This window comes from Psittacula echo (genome assembly GCF_963264785.1).
Source record: "Psittacula echo genome assembly, chromosome: Z".
Taxonomy (NCBI): domain Eukaryota; kingdom Metazoa; phylum Chordata; class Aves; order Psittaciformes; family Psittacidae; genus Psittacula; species Psittacula echo.
The window spans coordinates 41217156-41240318 of record NC_137742.1 but is presented as its reverse complement, the minus strand read 5'-3'; the positions used below and the strand labels follow the sequence as shown (position 1 = coordinate 41240318).

The window sequence follows — 23163 nt, the reverse complement described above, 5'->3', positions numbered from 1 at the left end:
TTGGTAGAGCTTATGTGCCTTAATTAAGTGTCTCCTCTGGCTCATAGCTGAGCTTTTCCTGGGTTTTTCCCAAGTTGTAAATCACCCAGTATGGATGGGAATTTTTCAGTTAGTAATTTACACCCGTAAGGTGTCATAGCCAGGATAGGGAAAATGTAGTTGTTAGTTATTTGAAGGTTTGCTGCAGTCTAAATTATAGTAACATTGAACATCACACATAAATTGTGAAGTCATTGTTATATTTATATGGAAAAGGTGGAAAGCTGGAAATTTGGCAGTACACTGACACAGAAGTGAGAAGAAAAGAGAAAATGAATGAATTCTCAAGATTTAAAGTGCTGAAGAGCTGAAAGTTGTTTGAGAAGGGTAAGGAATGAAGTCATAAGTAAGACCAGAGAAAAAGGGGAGGAAAAGATGTAAGTTGTATAGCATAAAAAAAAAAGTTGCCATTTATCTTTTCTTGTCTATGAGCATATTATATATTTTTTTTCTTGTCTATGAGCATATTATAAATTGTGCGAAGGCTGAACTTGGAATCAAAGTAGAGCTAGAAAAATAATAATGTTCATCAACATTATTATTTAATGAACAGATCAATAAAGTGTAAAGTGCTACAAATCTGTGCATCTTGATGTTAAAAGAGTTGTTATGATTTAAATCTTCCCTAAATACATTTTATCATCCCAGCAAGGCAGAATTCACCTGATGTAAGATGCTTTGTTAAAATACTTGATTCTGCCTAGAATAGTGTGGTAATCATCATTGTACATGCTGGAATTCATACATGCAGAGAAACAAATCCATTAAGCAATGCAAAAAGTTGACAGTATTACAGAAAAGCCAAGTAGAAAACAGGAAATGGCCACTGAGGCTCAGAAGTTAGCATAGTTGCAGCATAATGGTTATTACTAATGGTTAAGAGCAATCTGAGGCATTTTAGCATGTTTTCATTTGGAAGCAAATGTGCTTGATAAGTTGTAGATTGTAATAATAGTTGGAGAGAAGTTCTCACAACTCCACTGGAGAATCTCAGTAGGGTGTAAAATGTAAAACTTCCTTTTCTGTTTCCAGTCCTGGAACTTCCACCTGTTAACTACGCTCAAAGCCTTAGTGTACTTCCTGAAAGTGCAGATGGCTGCATTGGGTATCAAGTGCATGCTGCTTTTTCAAGTGCTGATCATGTGCCAATTGCATCATTTGGAGCCGCAGGTATTCTGATGAATCGTCTTGACAGCACAGTATGGCAGGAAAATGGTTACTGTGAGCTGCACATGCTGGAAGGAAACCTGGTTTTAAAGTGAGGAAAACCAAAACTGAGTTTTCTGAAGGAATAACTAATTTTTCAATGCAAGTAAAAAGTGGGAATAAGGTTCCAGGTCTGTGATTAAGCCTGGCTTTTTAATAAATATTTAAAAATACTATTTTCAAATGAAATGTGTTTTCAGGTTATACTTAAGGATCTTTTACATGAGATTAATTTAACTATCACTTTCTCTGCTGGCATTACCTTATTACAGTGTATTTGTAGTATTTGTTCAGCAGTGGTTGAACAGATTAACAGATAATCTAGATGTTATTTGTAGAATATTAACATTTATTAAGAGCAGAGAGATCAGATAAGTTTAAACAGGCCTTCTAAATGCTAATACTGCTCTGAATCTACAGAGCTCTCTGCCAGACCAACATTTATAGAGGAGCACCTGTCACACAGGCTTTCCAACTTTATGTTGTTAATTCTGGTACTTTTCCACTGGCTCAGTAAAGATTAAGGAGTATTGAGCTGGGCACATAACAGAGGAAAGCCGCTGCTCTGAGGTCAAGACCACGTGGTGATATGTGAATGCAGTGCCAGAAGAGCAATACATGTCAAGTTGCATGCTATGCCTACCTTAGAATTTGTTAACTCTCTGCTTTTGCACACAGAATATTGAGTTAAGAGTATATTATTAAAATGCTGATACTAGGAAATGTCTAGCAGGTTCTACACTTCACTATAAGAGGCATGATTGGAGACAGTGCTATTTCATGGATACAGTAGGGTAACACTGCCCTAAAGAATTGTCTAGTGTCTGTGTCCATGCCGTGAAGCTGTTATGAGGTGTGGAGCAGGTCAGCAGGAGTCAGCAGCAGTTTGAATCATACATGTCTTTCTTTTCTGACCCATGTCTGATTTCTTCTTTTTCTGGATGCCAAAGTGAAGCGTTATGGGGTCTGACTGTGCTAGCCTTCTTCAATAGTAGCTAGTAATGATGATGAGGAGTGACATATAGAAGATGTTCTAGATTGTTACATATTCACAAAAAAATCCTAAGGTTATTAAGCATCACATATCAGGAACTCACAACTCATGAATACTCTAAAACTTAATTTCTCTGTTTCTCTTCTGTAACAGTGAATAATTCCTTATCTTTAACTTATAAAGCTGTTGTCCAAGGTATGTTAGATAGTGTTTGGAAATTCTGAAGTGATAAGCATCTCTGAAAAGTACCAGAAAGGACTAACTGTTGTATCTCAAGAACAATATTTGAATACTGCACAGTTATTAATGCTTGGGGATGCAGAAAGGGCAAGATAAGGTATGAAATAGCTGTTCATTGGATTGCACCATTTTTCCTGTAGCATCTTACAAGTTGCTGGTGACAACCCCCTAGGAAGAAACATCTGGGTATTCATCAATCTGCTGCAGGCAGCGTCAGCCTGGTTGCGTTCTTGAGGCCCCATTTCAACAAGACATCTAGGTTTGGGACTTAAATCCAATTTGCCTCATTCTGTATGGAGATGTCTTTTTACTTCATGTGTCTGAAAGTAACAGATAATAGAAGCATGGAGCCCTTGAGTTCCTTATATAAGCCTTTCTCATCTGTGGGCATATGCATAAGGTTGCTGAAATAGCCTAGTGAATCCCAGTATCACTCATCTGTTTACTTAGATTTGTCCCTTCACGGCTGTCTGCATCCCTCTCTGGTTTTGTCTGCCTCTCTTGTGCTGTGTGACATAGGGAGGGAGCTGGCAAGGAGTCAGAACAGACAGCCTTTGGCTGCCTAGCAGCAGTGAAAGCAGCAACGTGTGTTTAAGAATAGCAGCTGTTGTTTTTTAACAGTCTTAAACTGATAAGAGCAGACAGGAGAGTCTACTACTGTGAGTGGCTACCTGGGGATAACTGAGTATGGATTTTAGAAGAGGAACAAGGAAAAAGACGAGTAGATAAACAGATACTAATACTAAACACTGAATTTGATTGGCGACTAGAAAACATTTCCATAAGGAGTGGTTAAAAAATTCCTTCAGTGGTCCAAAGCGAGAATTTTAACTTGTTTTCAGTTAACATACTGAAATGCAAACAAATGCAAAAAAATATTCTTCTGGCCAGAATACAGGTTTTCCTACAGAAAGAATATTACCACTTACAAAAATGCCTAACTTTTTCATCCAACTTTGGTGCTGAAAATTAAGTGAAAACTCAGCACATAGAAAACACCAAGTAACAGTATAATCAGTAAAAGAGGCTTTAAATCTGGTGTGAAAACCAAGGAAGTTACGACTTTTACTAATTTTTAGTAATGGTTTATTCTGTGGCTGTCGAGAAAGTGACATGTTTTCCTGTAAAATGGGAATATCAGCATGTGTTTATCTACTGTGCAGAAGTACGGGAATGATTAGTTAACATTTGCACAGATGTTTGATTAATAAAGCTTTTGGCTCAAACACAGCACCACAGATAATTTTTTTCTGGCTTTTTTGGTTTGCATCCAGGAATGGGAATAAAAATCTCATGCTATGCATAAATTCCAGTGCTCAGTCTATAGATTTTTTGTGAACTAATTTGTGATGAAGGAGCTACCAAATAAATAGCAATAGAAACGCAGTTAATTTAGAATACTAACATATGGTTGCTAAATGCAGCTCTTGGGAAGTTATAAAATTAATTCATTTTTACAAGTCACCTGTATACTGTGTGATTATTTCATACAGCTGTGAGTAAAAGTAATGACTTTTTTCTAGTCTTAGATACTCTGAAGTGGATGCTTTCCAAATGCTCGGTTTTTTGGTATGTGGATGCAGTTGAAGCATAGTCTTTAACTGGTAGTGACTGAATCTTGCACGGTGTATGTCACTTTGATTTGTTGCATACTCCACTACAGTTTAGTGATCATTAATTCTGCTGAACCTAAAAAAATTCACACTGTAGTTTCGTTTATCTCTAAATAAACAACTGTAGAATTTTTTGTTTGTTGTCTAGAAATTTTGAGGCAAAGGACTAATTTTAGGAAGTAGTTTTGGGGGTTGTGTTTAGTGGGTGCATTTGCTGATTTGTTTCTTCTTTTAGTGCACAATCAAGTCGGGTTTTCTGGGTCAAGTGTTTCTGGCTTATTTTTTTGTTTCTTTCTGTATATTTTTCATCAAACCTTCTTCAGACTAAAGCCCATATTTTGTCAGGTTTTATTTTTCTGTTTTATATTCCAACACTATTTCATGCAGCATCTGCTTTTGAATATAGACATGATTGGTACTGAAGTACGTCCAACAGTTCTCTGACTTTGCTTATAGAACATTTCTACCCATCTTACATGGATGATAAGCATAAAAATTCAAAGAAACACATGCACATTAAATTAGGATTTGTAATTAGTCCATTAAAATTAAAGGTCTCTGGGATAGTTCATCTCAGTTAAGACATAGCTCATGGAGTCTGTAGCCAGAAGAACCATCCTCTATTTAAAACAAAACACAGAATAACTGTATTCTGTCTTTTCTGAGCATTCCAAGAAAGAGTAATGATTTCAGAAAGTGCATGCTTGCTGTTATTTTAAAACAAGCTATTGTAGCAAGGGCCTGTGAACTTCTAATCTCTAGCTTTTTCTCTGAACAGAAATGGAATATCAATTACAAGCCACAACCTTAGAGCACACATATGTTGCATACAAAAGAAAGGGAAAGATGTTTAATTTGGGTATAAATGCAAAACAGTTTCTGTTCTAAAAATGGAATAATATGTCAGGTGTTTAATTGTGACAATAGAATGGGTTTCACTCTTCTTTTGTATGAGGTGAGGTGAATGTTGGAGTGGCTAGAGAGATGGATGGTAGCAAAACACCTCCTGTATGTCAGCTATCTGGTGAGATATTTTGTCTTTAAATTTACGTAACTTTCTGTAGCACAGAATTGTAAATTCAAGAGGAATATAGCTTTGTGTAAATTTCCATTTGTGGAGTGCCTGAAGATTTGCTTTAAGCTCCACTTCTATGGTGTTGTTACTTCTGAGTATGGACAAACAGCATTCTCATTTTGTCCAAAAGATGTTATAGATCTTCCAGGTGGAGCAATGAAAATGCTGTGAAAGCCATCAGTAGGTTGCCTCTGGCAGTGGAAAGGCCAGAGATGGGCTTACACAGATACGGTGTACTCTAGCCTTGGACTGGCAAAACACTTAGCTTGTGCTTAATTTTAAGGGGACTTTCAAATGGAGACGCACTCAAGAGTCAGTGGATGGGCGTTGCCAGGTAAATGCCAAGGGCTTTTTCATGCCTTCCAAGAAAAATGCTGTACTGTCATGTTCAATCCCTGAAGTTCTCGTTTCTCCTTTCCTGGTCTCTGCTTACATAAGAATGGTGTTACAGGGTGGGAATGGGAGGGGTTCAAAGGAAAAGTACTTTGTGCTGCCCATGTTCTACAAAAGCAACTTGGAAAGAAACTTGAGTTCCCTTACCTTGTTTTTGTGCCTACAATTTCACAGTTCATGCATTGTTCCTAAAACAACTCAGTTTTTCACTGCAAACCAGTTAGACAGCTATAAGCAGGATTTCTATTTCATCCACCACTAGGGTGTACCTGCATAATGTGTGGCATTTGAGAATATGAAAAGAGCCAGATGTCTAGTCTCTGAATCACATTTTCATTCTACTGCATCTCCCCTCCTCCCATTTAGTTTCCAAAACAAGCATGCATTAATATGAGCTGAGGTGATTTAATTCATGTAATTCATTTTACTAGTCACAATTTGAATCTTTATAAAAACTTTCAACATCTTGTGAAAATTTAAGCATAGAAGTATTTCTGTGTATAAAGGGAACAGCATGGAAGAAGCATGATTTACTCCTCTAGGAAAAGTGTTTGGCAACTGTGGGCTCCACTTCAAATTTAACTTTAGCCTTTGTGAGTACAGAAACCTGGAAAATATGTATAATTTAAAGTCCAACTGCTGAGCAAGTTGTGGTGGGTTGGAGTGCAGGAATTTGCTTTAGAAAGGTGATGGTCACGGTTGGATATAATGTTGCTGTCATTTACAGGTTGTACGTGTTTATTCAGAGCAACCCATTGGAGAGATTACTTGTTTTAGACTAAATAAATTAAATAAAGAAATTGGTTTAGACCAATTAAATAAATTAACTTCTTGATATGTAATAGTTGCATAGCAGCTCGGGAAACCAGTGATATATCACATACGACATAAGGGTGAGGCAGCATAACCCATAGGGATTATGACATACTGTAATGAATATTCAGAGCTGCTCTTTCCAAAATAGCAGAATGCTGCTGTACCTAGAAGAGTCAGGAAGGATAACTTTTATTCTGAGAAATATTGATTTGAGAGGGCACTAAGAATTATTTAAATACTAATTTTTTGTTCTGTAATAAAGTCTGAACCATGAAAGAGCAAGGAAAGGATTTCAGCTGACAGCTTCTCCTCGTTTCATTAAAATGTAGTATCTCTGATCCACCTTTGGGAAACAGGGTTTTTAGCTACTTCTGAACAAGTATGTAGATCTGACTTATCAGAGCAAATATCCACTAGCTTGATTCCTCGTGCAGCTGATCCTTAAATGACTGGTCTGTGTACCACATAAAAGAAGTCATTTATGACACGAAAAGCTTATTTGACCTTGACCTCTGTTCCAAGTGAAAGATCCTTTTTTCTTTATCAATCCAGTAAATCATACCTAATTAAAACAGAGCTTTCTAGAATAACTTCATTTACTTCTTCAATAAGGAGCATTCACTGGAGGGAAAAAAATCTGAAAGTGTTTTCTAATGCTTTTGGCCACATCACCAATGGCATCAGCTGCACCTCTGTGGAAGGCAAGGAATTGTGTAAGCCAGAATTTTGGTAATATGTGAAGTAGTCTGTGGAAAAGGAAGAGCTGTTAGTTGCGCAATTTAAGTTTCTGGCGTCCATTATTAGGGCTCCCGCTGAGTTCTGAGAGCTTATACGCAGGCTGAAATCAGTCCGCAAGGTGTTGAGCTGTTCAGCGTAGCATGCTCTCAAAATCCATCAGAAAATGGAGAGCTGTGTCTGTGGAAAACAAACTTCATCTGCATCTGCCTCATTCTCACAGTGATGGGGAGTCTGGAGCCATATGTTGAAGTACAGTGTCACAGAAGCCATGCTCTGTGACCAGCTTCCTAAACCCACCAGGTTTGAAAGGTGCCTGTACTACCCATAAATTTATGACTGAAAAAGTATTAAGTGTGGCTTTTAAGAAATACAAACTCCCACTGAACATGGAGTATGTATGTCTGGCAAGGAATCTTAAATCTGTTTGAGTGAAGCACAGGTGATGCAGAAAAATATGACTAAGTCCAGAGACAAACTCTCTCCTCTCAGAAAAGCCTGTTGACTGCTATTTGACAGTAAATAAGAACCTGACACAATAAAAATGATAATAATAATAATTAAAAAAAGTTAAAACCTAATCTCAGCTAAGAAAATTCTGAAAGGAAATACATCTTTTATGTGATTGGAAGTACAATAGATATTCTTGTGTCATCAATGCTTTTGGTAACTGGGCTTGAACTGCCCTGTTTCAGATCTTTCAGGACTGCAGACTCCTGTTTCCCAAATCAAAGATCCCAATATGAACGATATGGATTATTGACATTCAAAATCCTGTGCCATCAAAATAAAGTTTCTCAAACAAATTCTGATGCTGTTTACTTGTAATCCTTAAGCAAGCTACTGTCTGTAGCAGTAGCTGTATTTCAGCAGAAATTCAAACAAAAGGTTATGAAACAAATTTCTCTTTCAATCCCATAGAAATGTACCATACTTGTAAAATTAACTGCAATATAAAATTCTGGTTTAAATCAGCTGCAATGGTCCCACTGAAAGCAGAAAAGTATTTGAAATTTATGTCATGAAAGTGCAACAGATTACAGAGAAAGAAGTAATGCCTTAATATGCATTAAAAAGAGGAAAAAAAAAAAAAAAGAAAGATATATAAAGAAGCCAAAGGGAGAGAAGCAGGCTCAAGGCAATCCTAGAAATGTCATGACTAAGGATAATTTGGTCCCAGGCGCTGCAAAAATTTTAGGCAACAGTCAAAAATCTGAATTAGTTACTTGCTGGAAATTGCTCTTTTCAGATTATAATTGTTACTGTTTCCATAGGGATAGAGCATAGAAAGTCCAGTTATGCTTTTATCATGCAGAGAGGATGATCGTCATTCTGCTCAAACATTTTTTACAAGGCTTACTGCAGAGAAGATTGTCTCTTTTTAATATAGAAAACCTGAGATTTCCTATCTTCCAGTATCTTACTCTTCACACAACTTGAAAAAAGAGTATTTCCTTTCAGATAATTTCCTGGATTATTTCTGCAGCCTGTTCAGTAAGGAATTTTTGTGTGATAAGGCTGTAAGATATTTTGTAAGTGTGCATATGTTTATATGCTAGTATCAAAATCCTGTTATGTCCAGCCAAACTATATACCCCTGGGTATTCATGAATCATCATCTGACTAGTACTGAGCTGCTTTAATCCTAGAATTTTCCGTTGTTTTATACCTGGAAAGGTTCATAAAGCCCCAAATATAATCTTAATCTGAATTTAAAAAGGCTTAGAAGTATTTGTCTTTTTTCCACATTATTTCCACCACTATGGTTTCTTACATTATCTGGCTGTTACTTACAGTGCTTCATTAGAATTCAGATTTGTCTCTGTTAAATTCAGATTAATAAATTAGATTTCATTACATATTTTACTATGCATATTTTACTATGAATTGAACAGACACCAACAAAAGCCAGACTCTAATGGCTTATTTACGTTTTCTAAGTAAATTCTGATGGTATTCTCTGTATCAGTTTTCTGTACAGCTTCTAAACACATATCGTGCTACAGAGCAGAAAAAAAGGAAATAGTACATTACAGACAATTTGTGCCATTCATTTTATTCAGGAGCAGGGTACTTTAATCAAATTTCTTTACTGTTCCATTGTATATCCAAGAAGAAACAATATTTCAAGCCTTACTTGACAGTAATTAAATGTATTCCAGAATTGGCATGTTTTGTAGAAATCATTAAGCAGTTAATCTTTTGTTTGTGAAATAAAAGGTAATCTTTTATTTGTGAAAGATGTACTCTACAGTATGTGGGGATAAAGCTAGTAAAATTAGCAAGATTAATATGTGTCTGCTTTACTGAGAGACAAGGCCTGGCCTTGAGTTCAGTAGCACAGACATGTTTGACCCTAGCTTTGTGTTGTCTGTATTCTCTATGGCCTTACAGGGAAAGTGGGAATTTACTAGTTTGCCTGTCTATATTGGGAATTCGATGGTATAGGGCTTGAGATAATGATCTTTTGTAACATTAAGCATAGTGAAGCGTTTGGCTCACTTACAGACAGGCCTACATGTACACATTTATATGTAATCTACATGGAATGAATAAGATACCACAGCAATTATGCTCATACTCTGATGCGATGATTGGCCAGAAGAGTCTTGTCTAAACACAGTAAAATAATGAGGGTAGTTCTCATGGGGAAAGCAAGGGTAAGAAGAAACTGCAGGAGCAACAACCAAAGCCTATCCGGATCCATTCAGCTGAATCATTCAGAACAGAGATAGCTGATGCTGTGGTAGGGACAGATCTCGTCACAGATCTGTTAATCAAAATGTAAAAATTATCTGTTCTTAAGTTTTTTCAGGGGAAAAAAAAGGGAGGGGGAATATTAAAAATGCTTTGGAACAGGAATATAAAAAAATTGCTATAATTATTTTGATAAAATAAATTAAGTTTTTTGGTTCATACATGTTTAGTGCAAATAGATTGGAAGCTGTCAAGAGTGTCCTGAAAATTGTAAAATGTTTCCTATCTTCACTTGAGCCATCCTCCCAGCAAGCATTTTTTAAAATACTTCAATAGAAAATAGAAATGAAAACAGTTCAGGTCAATTTGTTTTAAACTACTCTTGATACTATTTCCATATTTAATGCCTTTTACTTGTCTTGTGTAGGTATGTTAAATGTAATCCCTTAGCATCTTCCTTAAAATGGAGTCCAGTTAGGATATTTTGCAACATTTTAGTCTTGAAAATCTATGATATAATTTTTGGTTCTCACTTTTGTTGTCTCTGCAGCTGTATCAGTATTAGAAAATGACTGATCTGGGTCAGAATCACCCTGAAGTACAGATGATATAAAAAGATTGAAAAAACACACTCAAGATCTCATTTTGCTATACAGTAACTGAATGTACAGCAATGAAGACATTGATGTGGAAATCTTAACTTTGGCATGCAGTTTGCAAAGAGTTGCTGAAATTCCTTGCAATGATGTGTCTGGTTTGTCTGATGGTGAAAGACCAGTTTCATCTGTATAAAATGAGAAACATTACTGTTTGCCAGCCTGTTACTATTTGGTGCTATGTCTTGATTGTAAGTGGCTATGTGTGACCTGTAATAGAGTCATAGAATAGTTAGGGTTGAAAAGGACCTTCAGATCATCAAGTTCCAACCCCCTGCCAGGGGCAGGGACACCTCACACTAAACCATGCCACCCAAGTCTCTGTCCAACCTGGCCTTGAGCACTGCTAGGGATGGAGCATTCACAGCTTCCCTGGGCAACCCGTTCCAGTGCCTCACCACCCTCACAGTAAAGAGCTTCCTCCTTATATCCAATCTAAACTTCCCCTGTTTTAACCCATTACCCCTTGTCCTGTCACTGCAGTGCCTAATGAAGAGTCCCTCCCCAGCATCCTTATAGGCACCTTCAGATACTGGAAGGCTGCTAGGAGGTCTCCACACAGCCTTCTCTTCTCCAGGCTGAACAGCCCCAACTTTCTCAGCCTGTCTTCATATGGAAGGTGCTCCAGTCCCCTGATCATCCTCATGGTCCTCCTCTGGACTTGTTCCAACAGTTCCATGTCCTTTTTATGTTGAGGACACCAGAACTGCACACAATACTCCAAGTGAGGTCTCACGAGAGCAGAGTAGAGGGGCAGGATCACCTCCTTCGACCTGCTGGTCACACTCCTTTTGATGCAGCCCAGGGTACGGTTGGCTTTCTGGGCTGTGAGCGCACACTGAAGACGGCTCATGTTTCCATATTCTTCAGAGGCTCTACAGAAATTTGCATAAATAAGGGGTAGAGAATAGCACAGCAGAAATTACAACAGCTGTGTTTGTTTCTCACCTCAATTTGTGGACAGGCTTCTGAACTGGCATTGTTGAGGAAAATCTTGGTTCTGTATGAGCTATACACATGGGCTATACTGATAACAAGGTCAGCCTGTGCATCTCTCTAAGATTTTGCTTTGTATTTTACCTCTCAGGTTGATACAAGAGGATGTGGGAATGGACATCCCTTTTGCTGAGGGTGTACTAAGCCCGAGTTCTACAGAGATGAGACCTGGTGAGAGAAGTTCTTACTAATGTTCCTAATTATATCTTACTCCCTTAGCATTTAATTATACAGCGAGAAAGATGTTTCTGTGCTGATAAAGAATCATTTTGGTGTTAACAAGGAAAAAAGTATTAGGTTCACTTTATTTTGTCAGGTTTTTTCTTCACTTGAGAAATTATAATTGTAGTGTGCCATTTTCTCTTGTGCATTGTTGTCATGATTTGTTTAGTCATGATGTTTAAGTAGCCTCTTATTTATTCTAGATTTTACTGCAGTCTAAGTAAACTAAGTCAGCATTAGAATACTTCAGACAGAATAGCTTGTAATGTGCCACATGCTGCAGCGGCAAGTGGCAAAGTCATACCTAGCTTTTGTCTTGTTGAAGACTCTTTTTAAGACTGATTAAGACACTCAGAGGTATTTTTAATTCTGTTACTGTATTGAATTAGATATTTTATAGTTTAGACCCAAGACACAGCTACTTGAAAATCAGCACTATTCAAATAGCACCAAGTGTATAAGAAAACAAATATTTATAGAGGATTTTCACACACATTATTTTTTTTCCAGGAGTCAACAGTGTCTTGCTTCATAACTGTAATGATTTGTCTATTGCTCTTTAAGTTGTTAAACATTGTGAGTCACAACATGTCCAAGACTTGATTTTCATCTGATGATTTTAAAAAAGGGAATCTGGATTTTGCATAATTTAAGAACTGCTGGCTACATCTGCCGTTCCTGTAGATGCTTTTTTTATTTCTCTAAACATTAATGTTGATATTTCTGGGTTATGTTAGGTGGTCTTAAATGGCTTGGTGTTACTAAAATCGATCTGTCTCAGAATGTTTGAAGGTGATTCTTAAGTATGTGGGAAATTAATTGTACATGGAGGAGATAAAGTTCTTTTTTTCCTCCTCTTTCTTCAGAACCTCCCAATTCTCTTGATCTAAACGGTTCCCATCCCAGAAGAATAAAGCTCACTGCTCCAAATATCAATCTGTCTTTGGACCAGAGCGAAGGGTCTATACTTTCTGATGATAATTTGGATACGCCGGATGAAATTGACATCAATGTAGATGACCTTGACACTCCTGATGAAGCAGACTCGTTTGAATACACTGGACAAGGTAATGTTCTAGATTGTAAATGCAGACTTCATCTGTTTCTTTCCTGCTTACATGATCAGTCTCATGTCTGTCAGGCTATGCATATGGTTAAAACATCTGAAAGTTAATGCTAGGTGTCCAGATATTTTTACTGTCTGCTGTTTTTTTCCCTGTGTAAAGTAATACATTTCTACTTTGCAGAGAGTAGAAAAAGATAGGACAGCTGATCAAATAAGTAATGCTACCTAGAGAGACTCAAATTCAAAGTTTTGTCTTTGTCCAGTACCAGAGGACTTATCTGAAAAGAGTTGTTCAGGAGGGAGAAAGCAGTTGCTCTCTATTGTAGAGAACAATCACAGTGTGGTGAGAGAGGTTTTTTGTTAGTGAGAAAGGTCTTTGTCTATTCCTATGTATGATTAGAAAGCTCAGACATGGAAGGTGTGTGCGTAGCATGATAAAACTTGATCTGGTGATGGAACAACAGAATTCTTCATTCCACCAATTTAAATATGCTTTCTCAGCAGGGCTAGTTGTACAGCATAGATGCACCCTGAAGTGTGCAATGGATAGTTCAGTCGTCCTTCAATACTAATGATATTCTCTCATGGGGTGTAGAAGTGTTTTACACTGTCTTACTCACTTAGACTCATGATGTATGAAATAGAGTGTTCACACTCTTGCCCTGCTAGTACCTTAAGAACTGTAAGAACTGTACTCACTAATGGCATAATGTAAAGATCATAAGCTATTTCAGGGGAAAATGAGCGTGATCATTTTGCAGTCTACAACAGAAAGAAACTTTAAAAATGGATCCATTTAAACGAAATTTTCCCTTGCATTTAGATTCTCTACTGGTACTGAGATCACTATAATTTAAAAATTGTATGCTCTTTGGAGCATACAAGAACAGTTGCATCAGTTTAAGTGATATTGTCAAAGAGGCATTACTGTGTATTCAGTTGTGCATGAGCATCTCTAATGTCACTTTTCATCAGAAGGCTGATTTCCTTATGGAAAAGCCTTCTATGGGTAGATGCAGAGCATAGGGATGAGTTGCTTGATGGTTAGAATATTGTGTGGCAAAGGTTAAAACTAACACATACACACACAGAGGAGCAGTGTGCTTGCGGTTTTCAGACTGTTGTGAGAGCAAAAATTGCTGTCTGCAGTGGAACAGATTGTGCCTTTAAGCCCTCAAGTAAATAAATTCAACTCCCGTGATTTTGGTGGCAGTTCTATGGCAAGCATTATTTGTCAGCTTTTTTGCTGCTTTCTAAATGTGGTGGTTCATTCAGTTACTAAGACTGAAACATTTTCCTCCAACAATTAAGTCCTAAGAACACAAGGTTCCTGTGGTTTGGTGACATTTTAACAGTTGTGCAGCTTGATTTTAGACATACTTAATAGGTAAAATTAAGGAGGACATCTAAGTCCTCCACTTAGATGAGCCAGGTGCAGAGAGCAGAAAAGGAAAAACGTCATGTTTTATCAAAATAAGCCAGCAATAAAAACTCACTGCATGTATATGTGTGTGCCCATAGGTTCAGTGTGTGTAGATATATATACACAGTATACTGTCTTATTCCTGATTTCATAAAGATAAATTATTTCATTCTTCTGTTAAATCGGTGTGTGTTAAGAATCATATACTTCAGTTTGTGTGAGTAGTTTAAGAAGCAGCATTAATCAAAGCAGCATCTGAAAATAAATCAGTGCATATGGAGGGCTTCCATGAAACATTGTGTTCTTCTTGTCAAATAAAAAAACTTCTCTTAGTTACTTCTGAACTCTCATAGATCTCTGGTATTTTCAAATAAGATGTCTGATCAGCTTTTTATGTACGCACATGTATTTCATTATATATCTCACTGTATCTTTATGTACTGTTACCTCACTATTGACTTACATGATCAAATTCTGCGTTTACAACTACAGAGACAGAATTATACTTTAAAAAGAACTGTTGATTTTATATATTTACTTCAAATATGTGTAATGCATAAAATGTACAAAATCTTTACTATGAAGATAAATTAATAATATGCACACAGCCACAAGGCAAAGTTGCTTCAGCAAGAATAGTGCAAAAAGGAAATTTTTTCCCCAACATTAAAAAAAGTATAACAGTAAATAAAGGAGGAAATTAAATAACTCCACTTTTCATGTCACTTTCTCTGTAACCAGCCATTGTTTGAAAAACTGGAATGCAATTCAATTTGTTAAAAGCCATCTTATCAATGTGCAATGGAAATGTACGTTTTATTAATTACTTCACAGCTTTTCTGAAACGAAGAATATTCAGCAGAGAGGCTGTGCGAAGGGACTTCATATTCTCTTGTCTGCCATGCAGCTTTTTTATTGTAATCATTGTGTCTGTGAACTACATATACCTATTCTCTCACATGTGTTGGTATAAGTAGGCTAGATTGCCTGGGTGCTCTGTACTTCACATCTGGGAGGGAAATGGGGTTTAACCTCAACTGAAGGGTCCTGGGGAAGGCAAATACTGTGCTTATTTTATGAGAAGTCAACATTATCTTATGACTGAAGGAGAGAAAGACATGCATTCTTCGTGTTTGCTGGTGCCAGATGTGAAGAGATTGGAGGCAAACTGGGAAAAAGTTGAGAAGCTGTAGCTCTGTGGTAATTTATTCTTGTAGACAAGAAGCATTGCTATGTTCACTTCTACTTCCCTATTTTGCTTTCTAGCATAGTTCTCATGCCTGCCACACAAAGATTTTTGAAGACCTACAGTGGAGTACCTCTAGTGAGCAGCTGATCATTTTAACTAACTGGATGCAAATATCTTGTGGCGGTATTCTGCATGCTGATAATTGCTGCTGTTCTTTTTATGTTCATAATAATGAAAAATTTTTAAAAATTGGAAATTTTCATTTACTCACTGTAATATAACCAAATCCTGCGTTTATTTATATCATTGCTGTGAAAGTCCAGTTGATTTCAGTCATCTACTTCAAATGTATATAACAAAGAAAATATTTACAGCTTTTACAGTTAAATGTAATACATAAATTTTTATTTTTCAGAAGAGCAGACTGCTACTAAGGGTGCTTCCCAGGAGGAGTCTGAATCAATTCCAGAGTACACTGCTGAAGAGGAGCGAGAGGATAACAGGTTATGGAGAACAGTGGTTATTGGAGAACAAGAACAAAGAATTGATATGAAAGTGATTGAACCTTACAAAAAGGTCATTTCACATGGAGGTAGGAAAATCCTAAATGCATTATTTAGATTGAGGTTAAAAAATAATGCTTTATTGAGTATGATTTATTTCTATTTTAGTTCCGTTATCATACTGGTAAAGGGAGAGAGAAGGGGTTTTTTTCAGCTATGGCTGAAATCAACCCAGCTTTGAATTCAGTTTAGCAAAGACTAATGAATATTTTAAACATAAAGCAATTTCAGGAGCAACAAATAATCTGACATACATGTATTACTAACAGTCTGGTCATTGTAGGCTTAAACTGTCTTAGAACAAGGGAAAAAAACTTTTGCACAGAAAAAAAATTTTAAAACTTCAATCTGTGGATTTTGGCAAACACTTTTGCATTCAGAAGTTCTCTGTGATTTGCTGAATGATGTATGTGGGTGCACAGATCTAAACAAGTAGAGTGGCAAAAGAGAAAAAATAGTTTTCCCTGGGGCTTCTGTTGACTGGCTAAGCTCCTTAATGTTATTTTTCTGCCATTTATAGTTGTCAGCAAATAGCATTTCACCAGCACCTGTTGGTTTGGGGTTGTTGGGTTGGTTTTTTATGTAATTTGTTAATGGTTATCAACTACTGTATCAAACATTTAAAGTAGGAGAATTACCTCATGTGCTTGCTATATAGCCTTCTTTGCTCATCCGCTCCCTAACCTCCTCAGAGAATTTGTAGATCTAGGTTACTAGCACACTTCCGTATAAATGAATTCAAATGGTTAAATATTACTACAGCTATTGAAGGAAGAATATGAAACAAAGCTTTCTAACTGCTGCTAAGTGCATTTTCCTTGGTGTCTCAGGTTTAGATTATATTTGGATTCTATATGTTTGGGGAACACTGCTTGCCACCTGTTAAGTAAGGTATTAAGTAAGCATGAGTTGTTCTATTCCTGCAAAAACTGAGGCAGGTAACTTAGCATCTTAGAGATAAGATTTATGAGTTTATATGAGGATGCTTCTGTAACAGTGTTGCTGATCCATAACATAATTTAAAGGTAAATCATTGTTTTCAGTACACTTTCAGTGTGGAATCTCTACCAGATAAAAGTGACATAAATGAATTGTGGTTAATTATATTACCTGAGGATGTGGTCCTCAAAATCACACATTTACATTAAAAGCAGGTGAATGCTAGCCTGCATGTGTTCACAGTGGCCAGTGTGCAGAAGGTATAGTCTGAATTGATAAAGACATTTAAACCTCCAAGCATTTTCCCATTGTAACAACACCAACTAAGATTTATGAATGTGATGATACCTCAGACACAGTTTAGCAAACAGACACAGATGGCATAATTTAGGAAACAAACATAAAATATTTTGAGGCCTTGCTAATGGTGTTTATTTATATGTTTTTGTATGCTGTAATCTAGTAGATACATTTCTGGTGAAAACTGTAATGTACAGTTCTACTAGATGCTGATGTATACATTTCTAGTAGCTTTTATGAAAAATAAATACCAATCCATTTTAGGGAGTGGAGAAGTAGCTCTTAATTGAGCGCTGCTTGAGCTTTACTGTTGAGTAGGAGCTACTTCCAGTGACAGACAACTCTGGCAACTATGAAGTACATAATAATGCACAGTCTAGGGATGGGAGTCAAGGTCATTGAGCTCAGCTATCAGTGTGAAATAATCAGGATTTAAATTTTACATGGCTGACATTGTTTGATCACTCTAAGACAAAGAACATTACATTTCCTTACCTTTTGAAAGCGTCAATAACAACTTAGTTACTGGTCAGTAACTTAGCCATTGTAAAAGAAATGCTGTGAGATATAATAATTTACACCACTAACTAAACTGGAAATTTTGCTTGAAATCTAGCCGTATGAAGGCAGGGTAAAGGACCGGATTAAATACTGTGTTTATGAAGTGGGTGACTGAAGATGGGGAAACAAAATAATCGATGCATGGATCATGGGAAATCTGTGGACAGCTTGAACAATTCTACATGATGGTGGCTAGGCCTATTCCGTATGATGTTCCCATATGATGTTCCATATGATGGCAATACTTCAGTGTCTTTGGAGTGCTTTAGAAAGCCAGGAAAATTTCCTTTAATCTCAAGATTAAGAACAGATTCTGGTTAAAATTAGTCAGTTGGAAGTCAGGCCAAGCGTGTCTTGATGATTCAGTGATCTACGGAACATTCCTCCCTGCCAAATGGTAGAGAACACCAAATGCAGAATCTAGATTGTAGCCACAGAATAGGAAAAAGGAGAGTGAATTGGCAGTCTAAGTGTGAGATTGCCTTCCACATATGTTAACAGATAAATTTCTTAGGCATCTGTCTCATTGCGTAGGCTGACTGCAAATTTGGAAAATGGCTTTTTCTGGCAGCTAGTGATGAATTAAAAAGCACTTCTCCCTTGGGTGAACATTCCTTGTCTATGAGCATGTGTAAGAAAAAGTGGCATAGATTTATCTGTGGGTTTTTCTTCTGTGTGCTGTTAGGTGTTGTCTGCACATAATCATTTTGCTTTACATGAGCTGCAAACTGTGCTGTGTAATTTAGTGAACACACCTGCCACGATGTGCTCTCGCTGCCAAAATCTTGAGCCAGCTGGACAAATTGCTTTAGGTGGCATGATATAAATTGTCCCAAAAGTCTTTCAAGGATTTTTAAACTAATACAAGGGGAGAGATCTCCTCCCTATTTGTAAAGCTGAGGGGGAAAAAAATACTGCTTTGTTGCATAGTTTAGCTGAGCTGATCTAGGATGAGATAGGTGAAATGAGTACTGTCTCTTTGAAAGTATGTAGGTCTGTTGAGAAAATGGAAACATAACAGCTAGTAGTATTAAGGATGAGTGTGGGAAGTGGAGTTCTTTTCTTCTGAAATGACTGTTATGCTCTTTCATGTCTCAAAAGTTGAGGATGCTAAAAGCAGGACTGAAGTTTCTTCTGCCTACCTGTGTACATCCTTGCTAGACAATGCAATGCTACTCTTTGAATTTGATCCCATCTTTACTTGGACACCGACGTCAATCAGCTGTACCTGTATCTGTAGATATGATGTTCATGGATCCTAACATGAGTTGGAGCTATGACATACACACTATGTCACATGGATTAATGTGGGATAGCCACATTGCCCTTTGGCTTGAACTCAAACCCTCATCCTTAGCTCTCCTGCCCACCTATGTCCTTCAACAGGATGGAGGGAAACACTGCATTGTGGGACTGGAGAAGACAGCGGATATATGCTGGGCTGCCATTATAGTGGCTAGTGGCTTCTCTAGCTCTGGAAGCCCAGTTATAAACTAGCTGACCTTTGGCCTCTGGGAGACAGAAAAAAAAGCTACTTCACAATGCCAGGAAGACAGGAGATGCCAAGTTCATAGAAGAGTGGGCTTAAGACTAAGGACAGAAAGCTTCCTGCAGTGTCCAAATGATTCTTCAGTGGAGGAGGTGTAGGCTAGCTAGCATTCTCGCCTCGATGTTGGTGTTACCAACAACAGTATGTATTATATTATCTTATCCAATGCAATATACCTACCAAATCAAACTCAGAAAGAAATAAATCCAACATAACACCTTCAGCAGATTGCTTTGCCAAGCCTTGATTTGAAACAATATGGCTCAAGGCAGGAGACTTGCTTCTGACATGCACATTTTTCTTTGAGAATCTTACCCTTTTTTTGCTCCCCTTTGTAAGTCAGGAAGCAGTAGTGTTTTTCTGTCTTCAAGGAACAGCTGACAGCCCTATATGGAATGCACTTGTATGCATGTCCTTATGCCTGGGATAGGGTTCAGATTAATCAGCTGTGGTTCTCCTTGGCATGGAAGACCTCATGGGCAAGTGCCTTGAAGTAGTCATTTTGTCAGAGATACTAGATTATTTGAAGATTGCTACAAAGCCATGTAAGAAATTACTTCCTTGGCATAAACATCATTTCCTTGTTTCAGCTAGCTGAGAAAAAAACACCTCTCTCACTCCTCCCTGATTGGCACATGTAGATGTGTGTTATCTGCTTCTTTCCACCCAGAATTTTGCTTTGCTTGTCTGGCCACAATGCAAGAGCATTTGAGGGTTGGATACTGCTGTCTAGTATCCAAAAAGCACTGTAAGTCTTAAAATCTCCTCATGAAAGTGTTGCATAAGTGCCAGTGTTATCCTTTATTTTTGTCAGGAATGTGTTCCCATCTTCGAGGGACACACAAGGTTTCCTTCACAAATATTGTAATCTCTCACTCATAGTTTCTCATAGCCTCTTTTGAAAGGCTTTCAGTACATTCTGTAAGTACATCCAGCTTCTATCTCTGTATGTCATTAGTGCTATCTACCTACAACCATTTCTACAGCATCTTTATAAATTGTCTCCTGATTGTATGTATATTTTAAACAAAACTGAAATGCAGTTTTATTTATTTTAAGGGTGGTGAGGCACTGGAATGGGTTGCCCAAGGAAGTTGTGAATGCTCCATCCTTGGCGGTGTTCAAGGCCGGGTTGGACAGAGCCTTGGGTGACATGGTTTAGTGTGAGGCGTCCCTGCCCATGGCAGGGGGGTTGGAACTAGATGATCTTAAGGTCCTTTCCAACCCTAACTATTCTATAATTCTGTTTATTATTATCCAGTTGTATTTATTATTAATAATACAGAAATCTGTAACAGCTGCAAAGGATTGTGGAGAAGATTAGCCAGCATTAATGCATCATTAAAAAAAAAAAAAGAAAAATTTCTTTTGAGTAACAAGCAGCTGCCCTGGACTGCAGAACAGAAGTGCTGCAGCTTTGAGGGTTTACAGCCATCATTAGGCAGTGGCGCAGTCCAGTGAATGCCAGTATTGCACAACTGGAGTGTCCAAGGTGAAAAAGTATTTTATACTGAACTTGCAGCAAGTTATTTAACTGATCCCCAGGAGCTTTTGAGCTATAGTGGAGTGCAGTCGTAACTGTAATATCCTGAGATTGTTGCAGCTGTGCAAGCCAACTGAGATTGGATTGTGAGACTTTATGAAACATCATTAAAAAGATGCAGGATAACAAATGTACGATATTTTCCTTAGCCCCTTGTTCCTCAGTCTAAGGTGAGCATTCAGCGCATGATTGCTCCAGAGATGCAGTGAACCAGGAGTTCAGATAAGATTGTGTTACTTACAAGGCTTTTTTGCTGGTCTTTGTAAAAATTTTACTGATACTTGTTCTAAGTGTGTTTTTCAGGAATTCAACATAACTGACTATTCTGCTTGCTTATCACTTGATGATATTTCATACATTTTTTGTCTCCTTCAGTAACAGACATAGTAGCTCTATTCCAGAACTTCAAGATTTCCTTTTACATTTATCTTGTTAAGAGCCTTTAACAAAGACAAAAATGCCTTTTTCTTTTTAATCCACAGGATACTATGGTGATGGTCTGAATGCTATCATTGTGTTTGCAGCATGCTTCTTGCCAGACAGCAGTCGAACTGATTACAACTATGTCATGGAAAATCTTTTCCTGTGAGTGATATGTGAGCAATGTCACAGAGTCTTTTGAGTTAGTACTCATAATTGTGTAGTCAGAGATAACCTGTCTTTAATTAAGAGGTAATTTTGATCACTGGAAGGGGAGTTATCTGAATGACAAGAATAATAGCAGTTTTAGATAAACTGTTCAATAGAGTATTATTTTGGTATTCTTTACTTACTCACCATCCCAAATAATGGCATATGTGTCAGGACCAAGTCTGACTGTAGTATCTCCCTCAATGTCAAGGAATGCAGTATCTTCAGCTTCTTAGGCCTACAATCATTGCACTGTTTCACTAGTGATTTCCAGCCCTTTGTGACAGTCAGCAGGTTCTTAGGCCACCAGACTGGTTTTTACTGTTTATTATATATTATCATATATATACATTATCACTGTATATAATATTTTTAATATATGTTGTAGCTGTCTTTAGGAGTCACAGGACCATTTTGTGACACTTGTTTCAAAAATACAGAATAAATTATAGTTGCTGACACAAACAGCTCTTAAGTATTTTTCCTGACTCCAGCTGCTTCTGATTCAGTTAAAAGTGTCAGAGGCCAGTTGGGCGGTATGCAGATTTGGCCACATGAACCCAAATTTATGACAGCAAAATTACTGCTAATAGCAACTTGTTGTGACAGCCAGAAATTGTGTAGGCAGCACTCCCCTGAAGTGCCGCCAGCTATTTGCACTCACAGCTTTTAAAAAAATCAATCATTCCAGCATTTTTTATGCTAAAATCCAGTCTGTCATTTCTAAAGCCAGCAGAGGCCTAGCTTTCACCATTTGCAGCTCACCAAGAGCACAGACCCAGTCTCCTTAAAACTCCACTCCTTGAAAAGGTGCATGGTTACAGTCAATGCCTTCAACATGGTGTCTATGTACGAAAAACGAGAGTGCTTTAGTTCCAAGTCAGACCAACTGCCAGCGTTTGTCTGGTAGAGCCTTTAAGAGCCCAATGTCATTCACAGTAATTGATTTACACAGTACCCAGTGATTCAAAGGGGAGGAGTTGCTACAGTGGCTTTAACTTTATATCTAGGAACAAACCTGAGAGTAACTGTGACTGACATTTAATTGTTTTCTTTGACTTCACCCAAGGCGCTTGTCCATAGATACAGCGAATGGTAAATGGACTTTGCAGAGAGAGCCTTTTCAAGTCTTAAGAGACTTTTCCACATCACTTGAGGACATTGCCAAAGACAACTTCATAACTTACTGTCTTTTTTTTGTGTAGTAGTATAAGAGAGAGTTCAGGTTGGCTGTGAACCTTCAGCTTATTTTAAGGTTTATAGAATGTTAGTTCTCTGTAAGATGAGGAAAAGGGGAAGTGCGACAGTTCACAATATACTTAGATATTTATCTAAGATCTTAGATCTATTATCAAAATACAACTTAGATATTTAAATATTTGAGAATTTTTTACTGTTGAATTATATAGGGGTCTGGAGGAATCTGCAAATCGCTAAATCTCTTCCCAATTTTTATACAGCATTTTTCCAATAGATAATCATGCACTTGCAGTATATATGACACCTCTAGTTTCTGATTAACAACTGTTTTCAATTGTCGCTCAGTTTTGCATTTACTTTCCCTTCTGGTTTCCCTTCATTTCCAGTTACCTTGTTCCTATTTGTTACCTTCCCTAATCCTATAAAACTGTCTTTGAAAAGTTGGGTTTGAGACAAAACTCTTAAGACAGTACTTGGAGATGATGCAGGACTACTCAGAACATTCTGCTGTTTCATTT

General features: G+C 37.4%; 1 protein-coding gene across 2 annotated transcripts in view; it reads left to right on the top strand.

Annotated features, from left to right (window-relative positions):
- PRUNE2 (prune homolog 2 with BCH domain) overlaps nucleotides 1-23163 on the top strand; it is a gene marked incomplete at both ends in the record, with an annotated part of 129470 nt that overhangs the window by 94238 nt on the left and 12069 nt on the right. For both annotated transcript variants that reach the window (XM_080637094.1, XM_080637093.1), the window contains 4 exons: nucleotides 11552-11631; nucleotides 12549-12749; nucleotides 15776-15952; nucleotides 21298-21400. In XM_080637094.1, the coding sequence (XP_080493220.1) occupies nucleotides 11552-11631; nucleotides 12549-12749; nucleotides 15776-15952; nucleotides 21298-21400 (561 nt within the window). The remainder of the gene's footprint in view (nucleotides 1-11551; nucleotides 11632-12548; nucleotides 12750-15775; nucleotides 15953-21297; nucleotides 21401-23163) is intronic.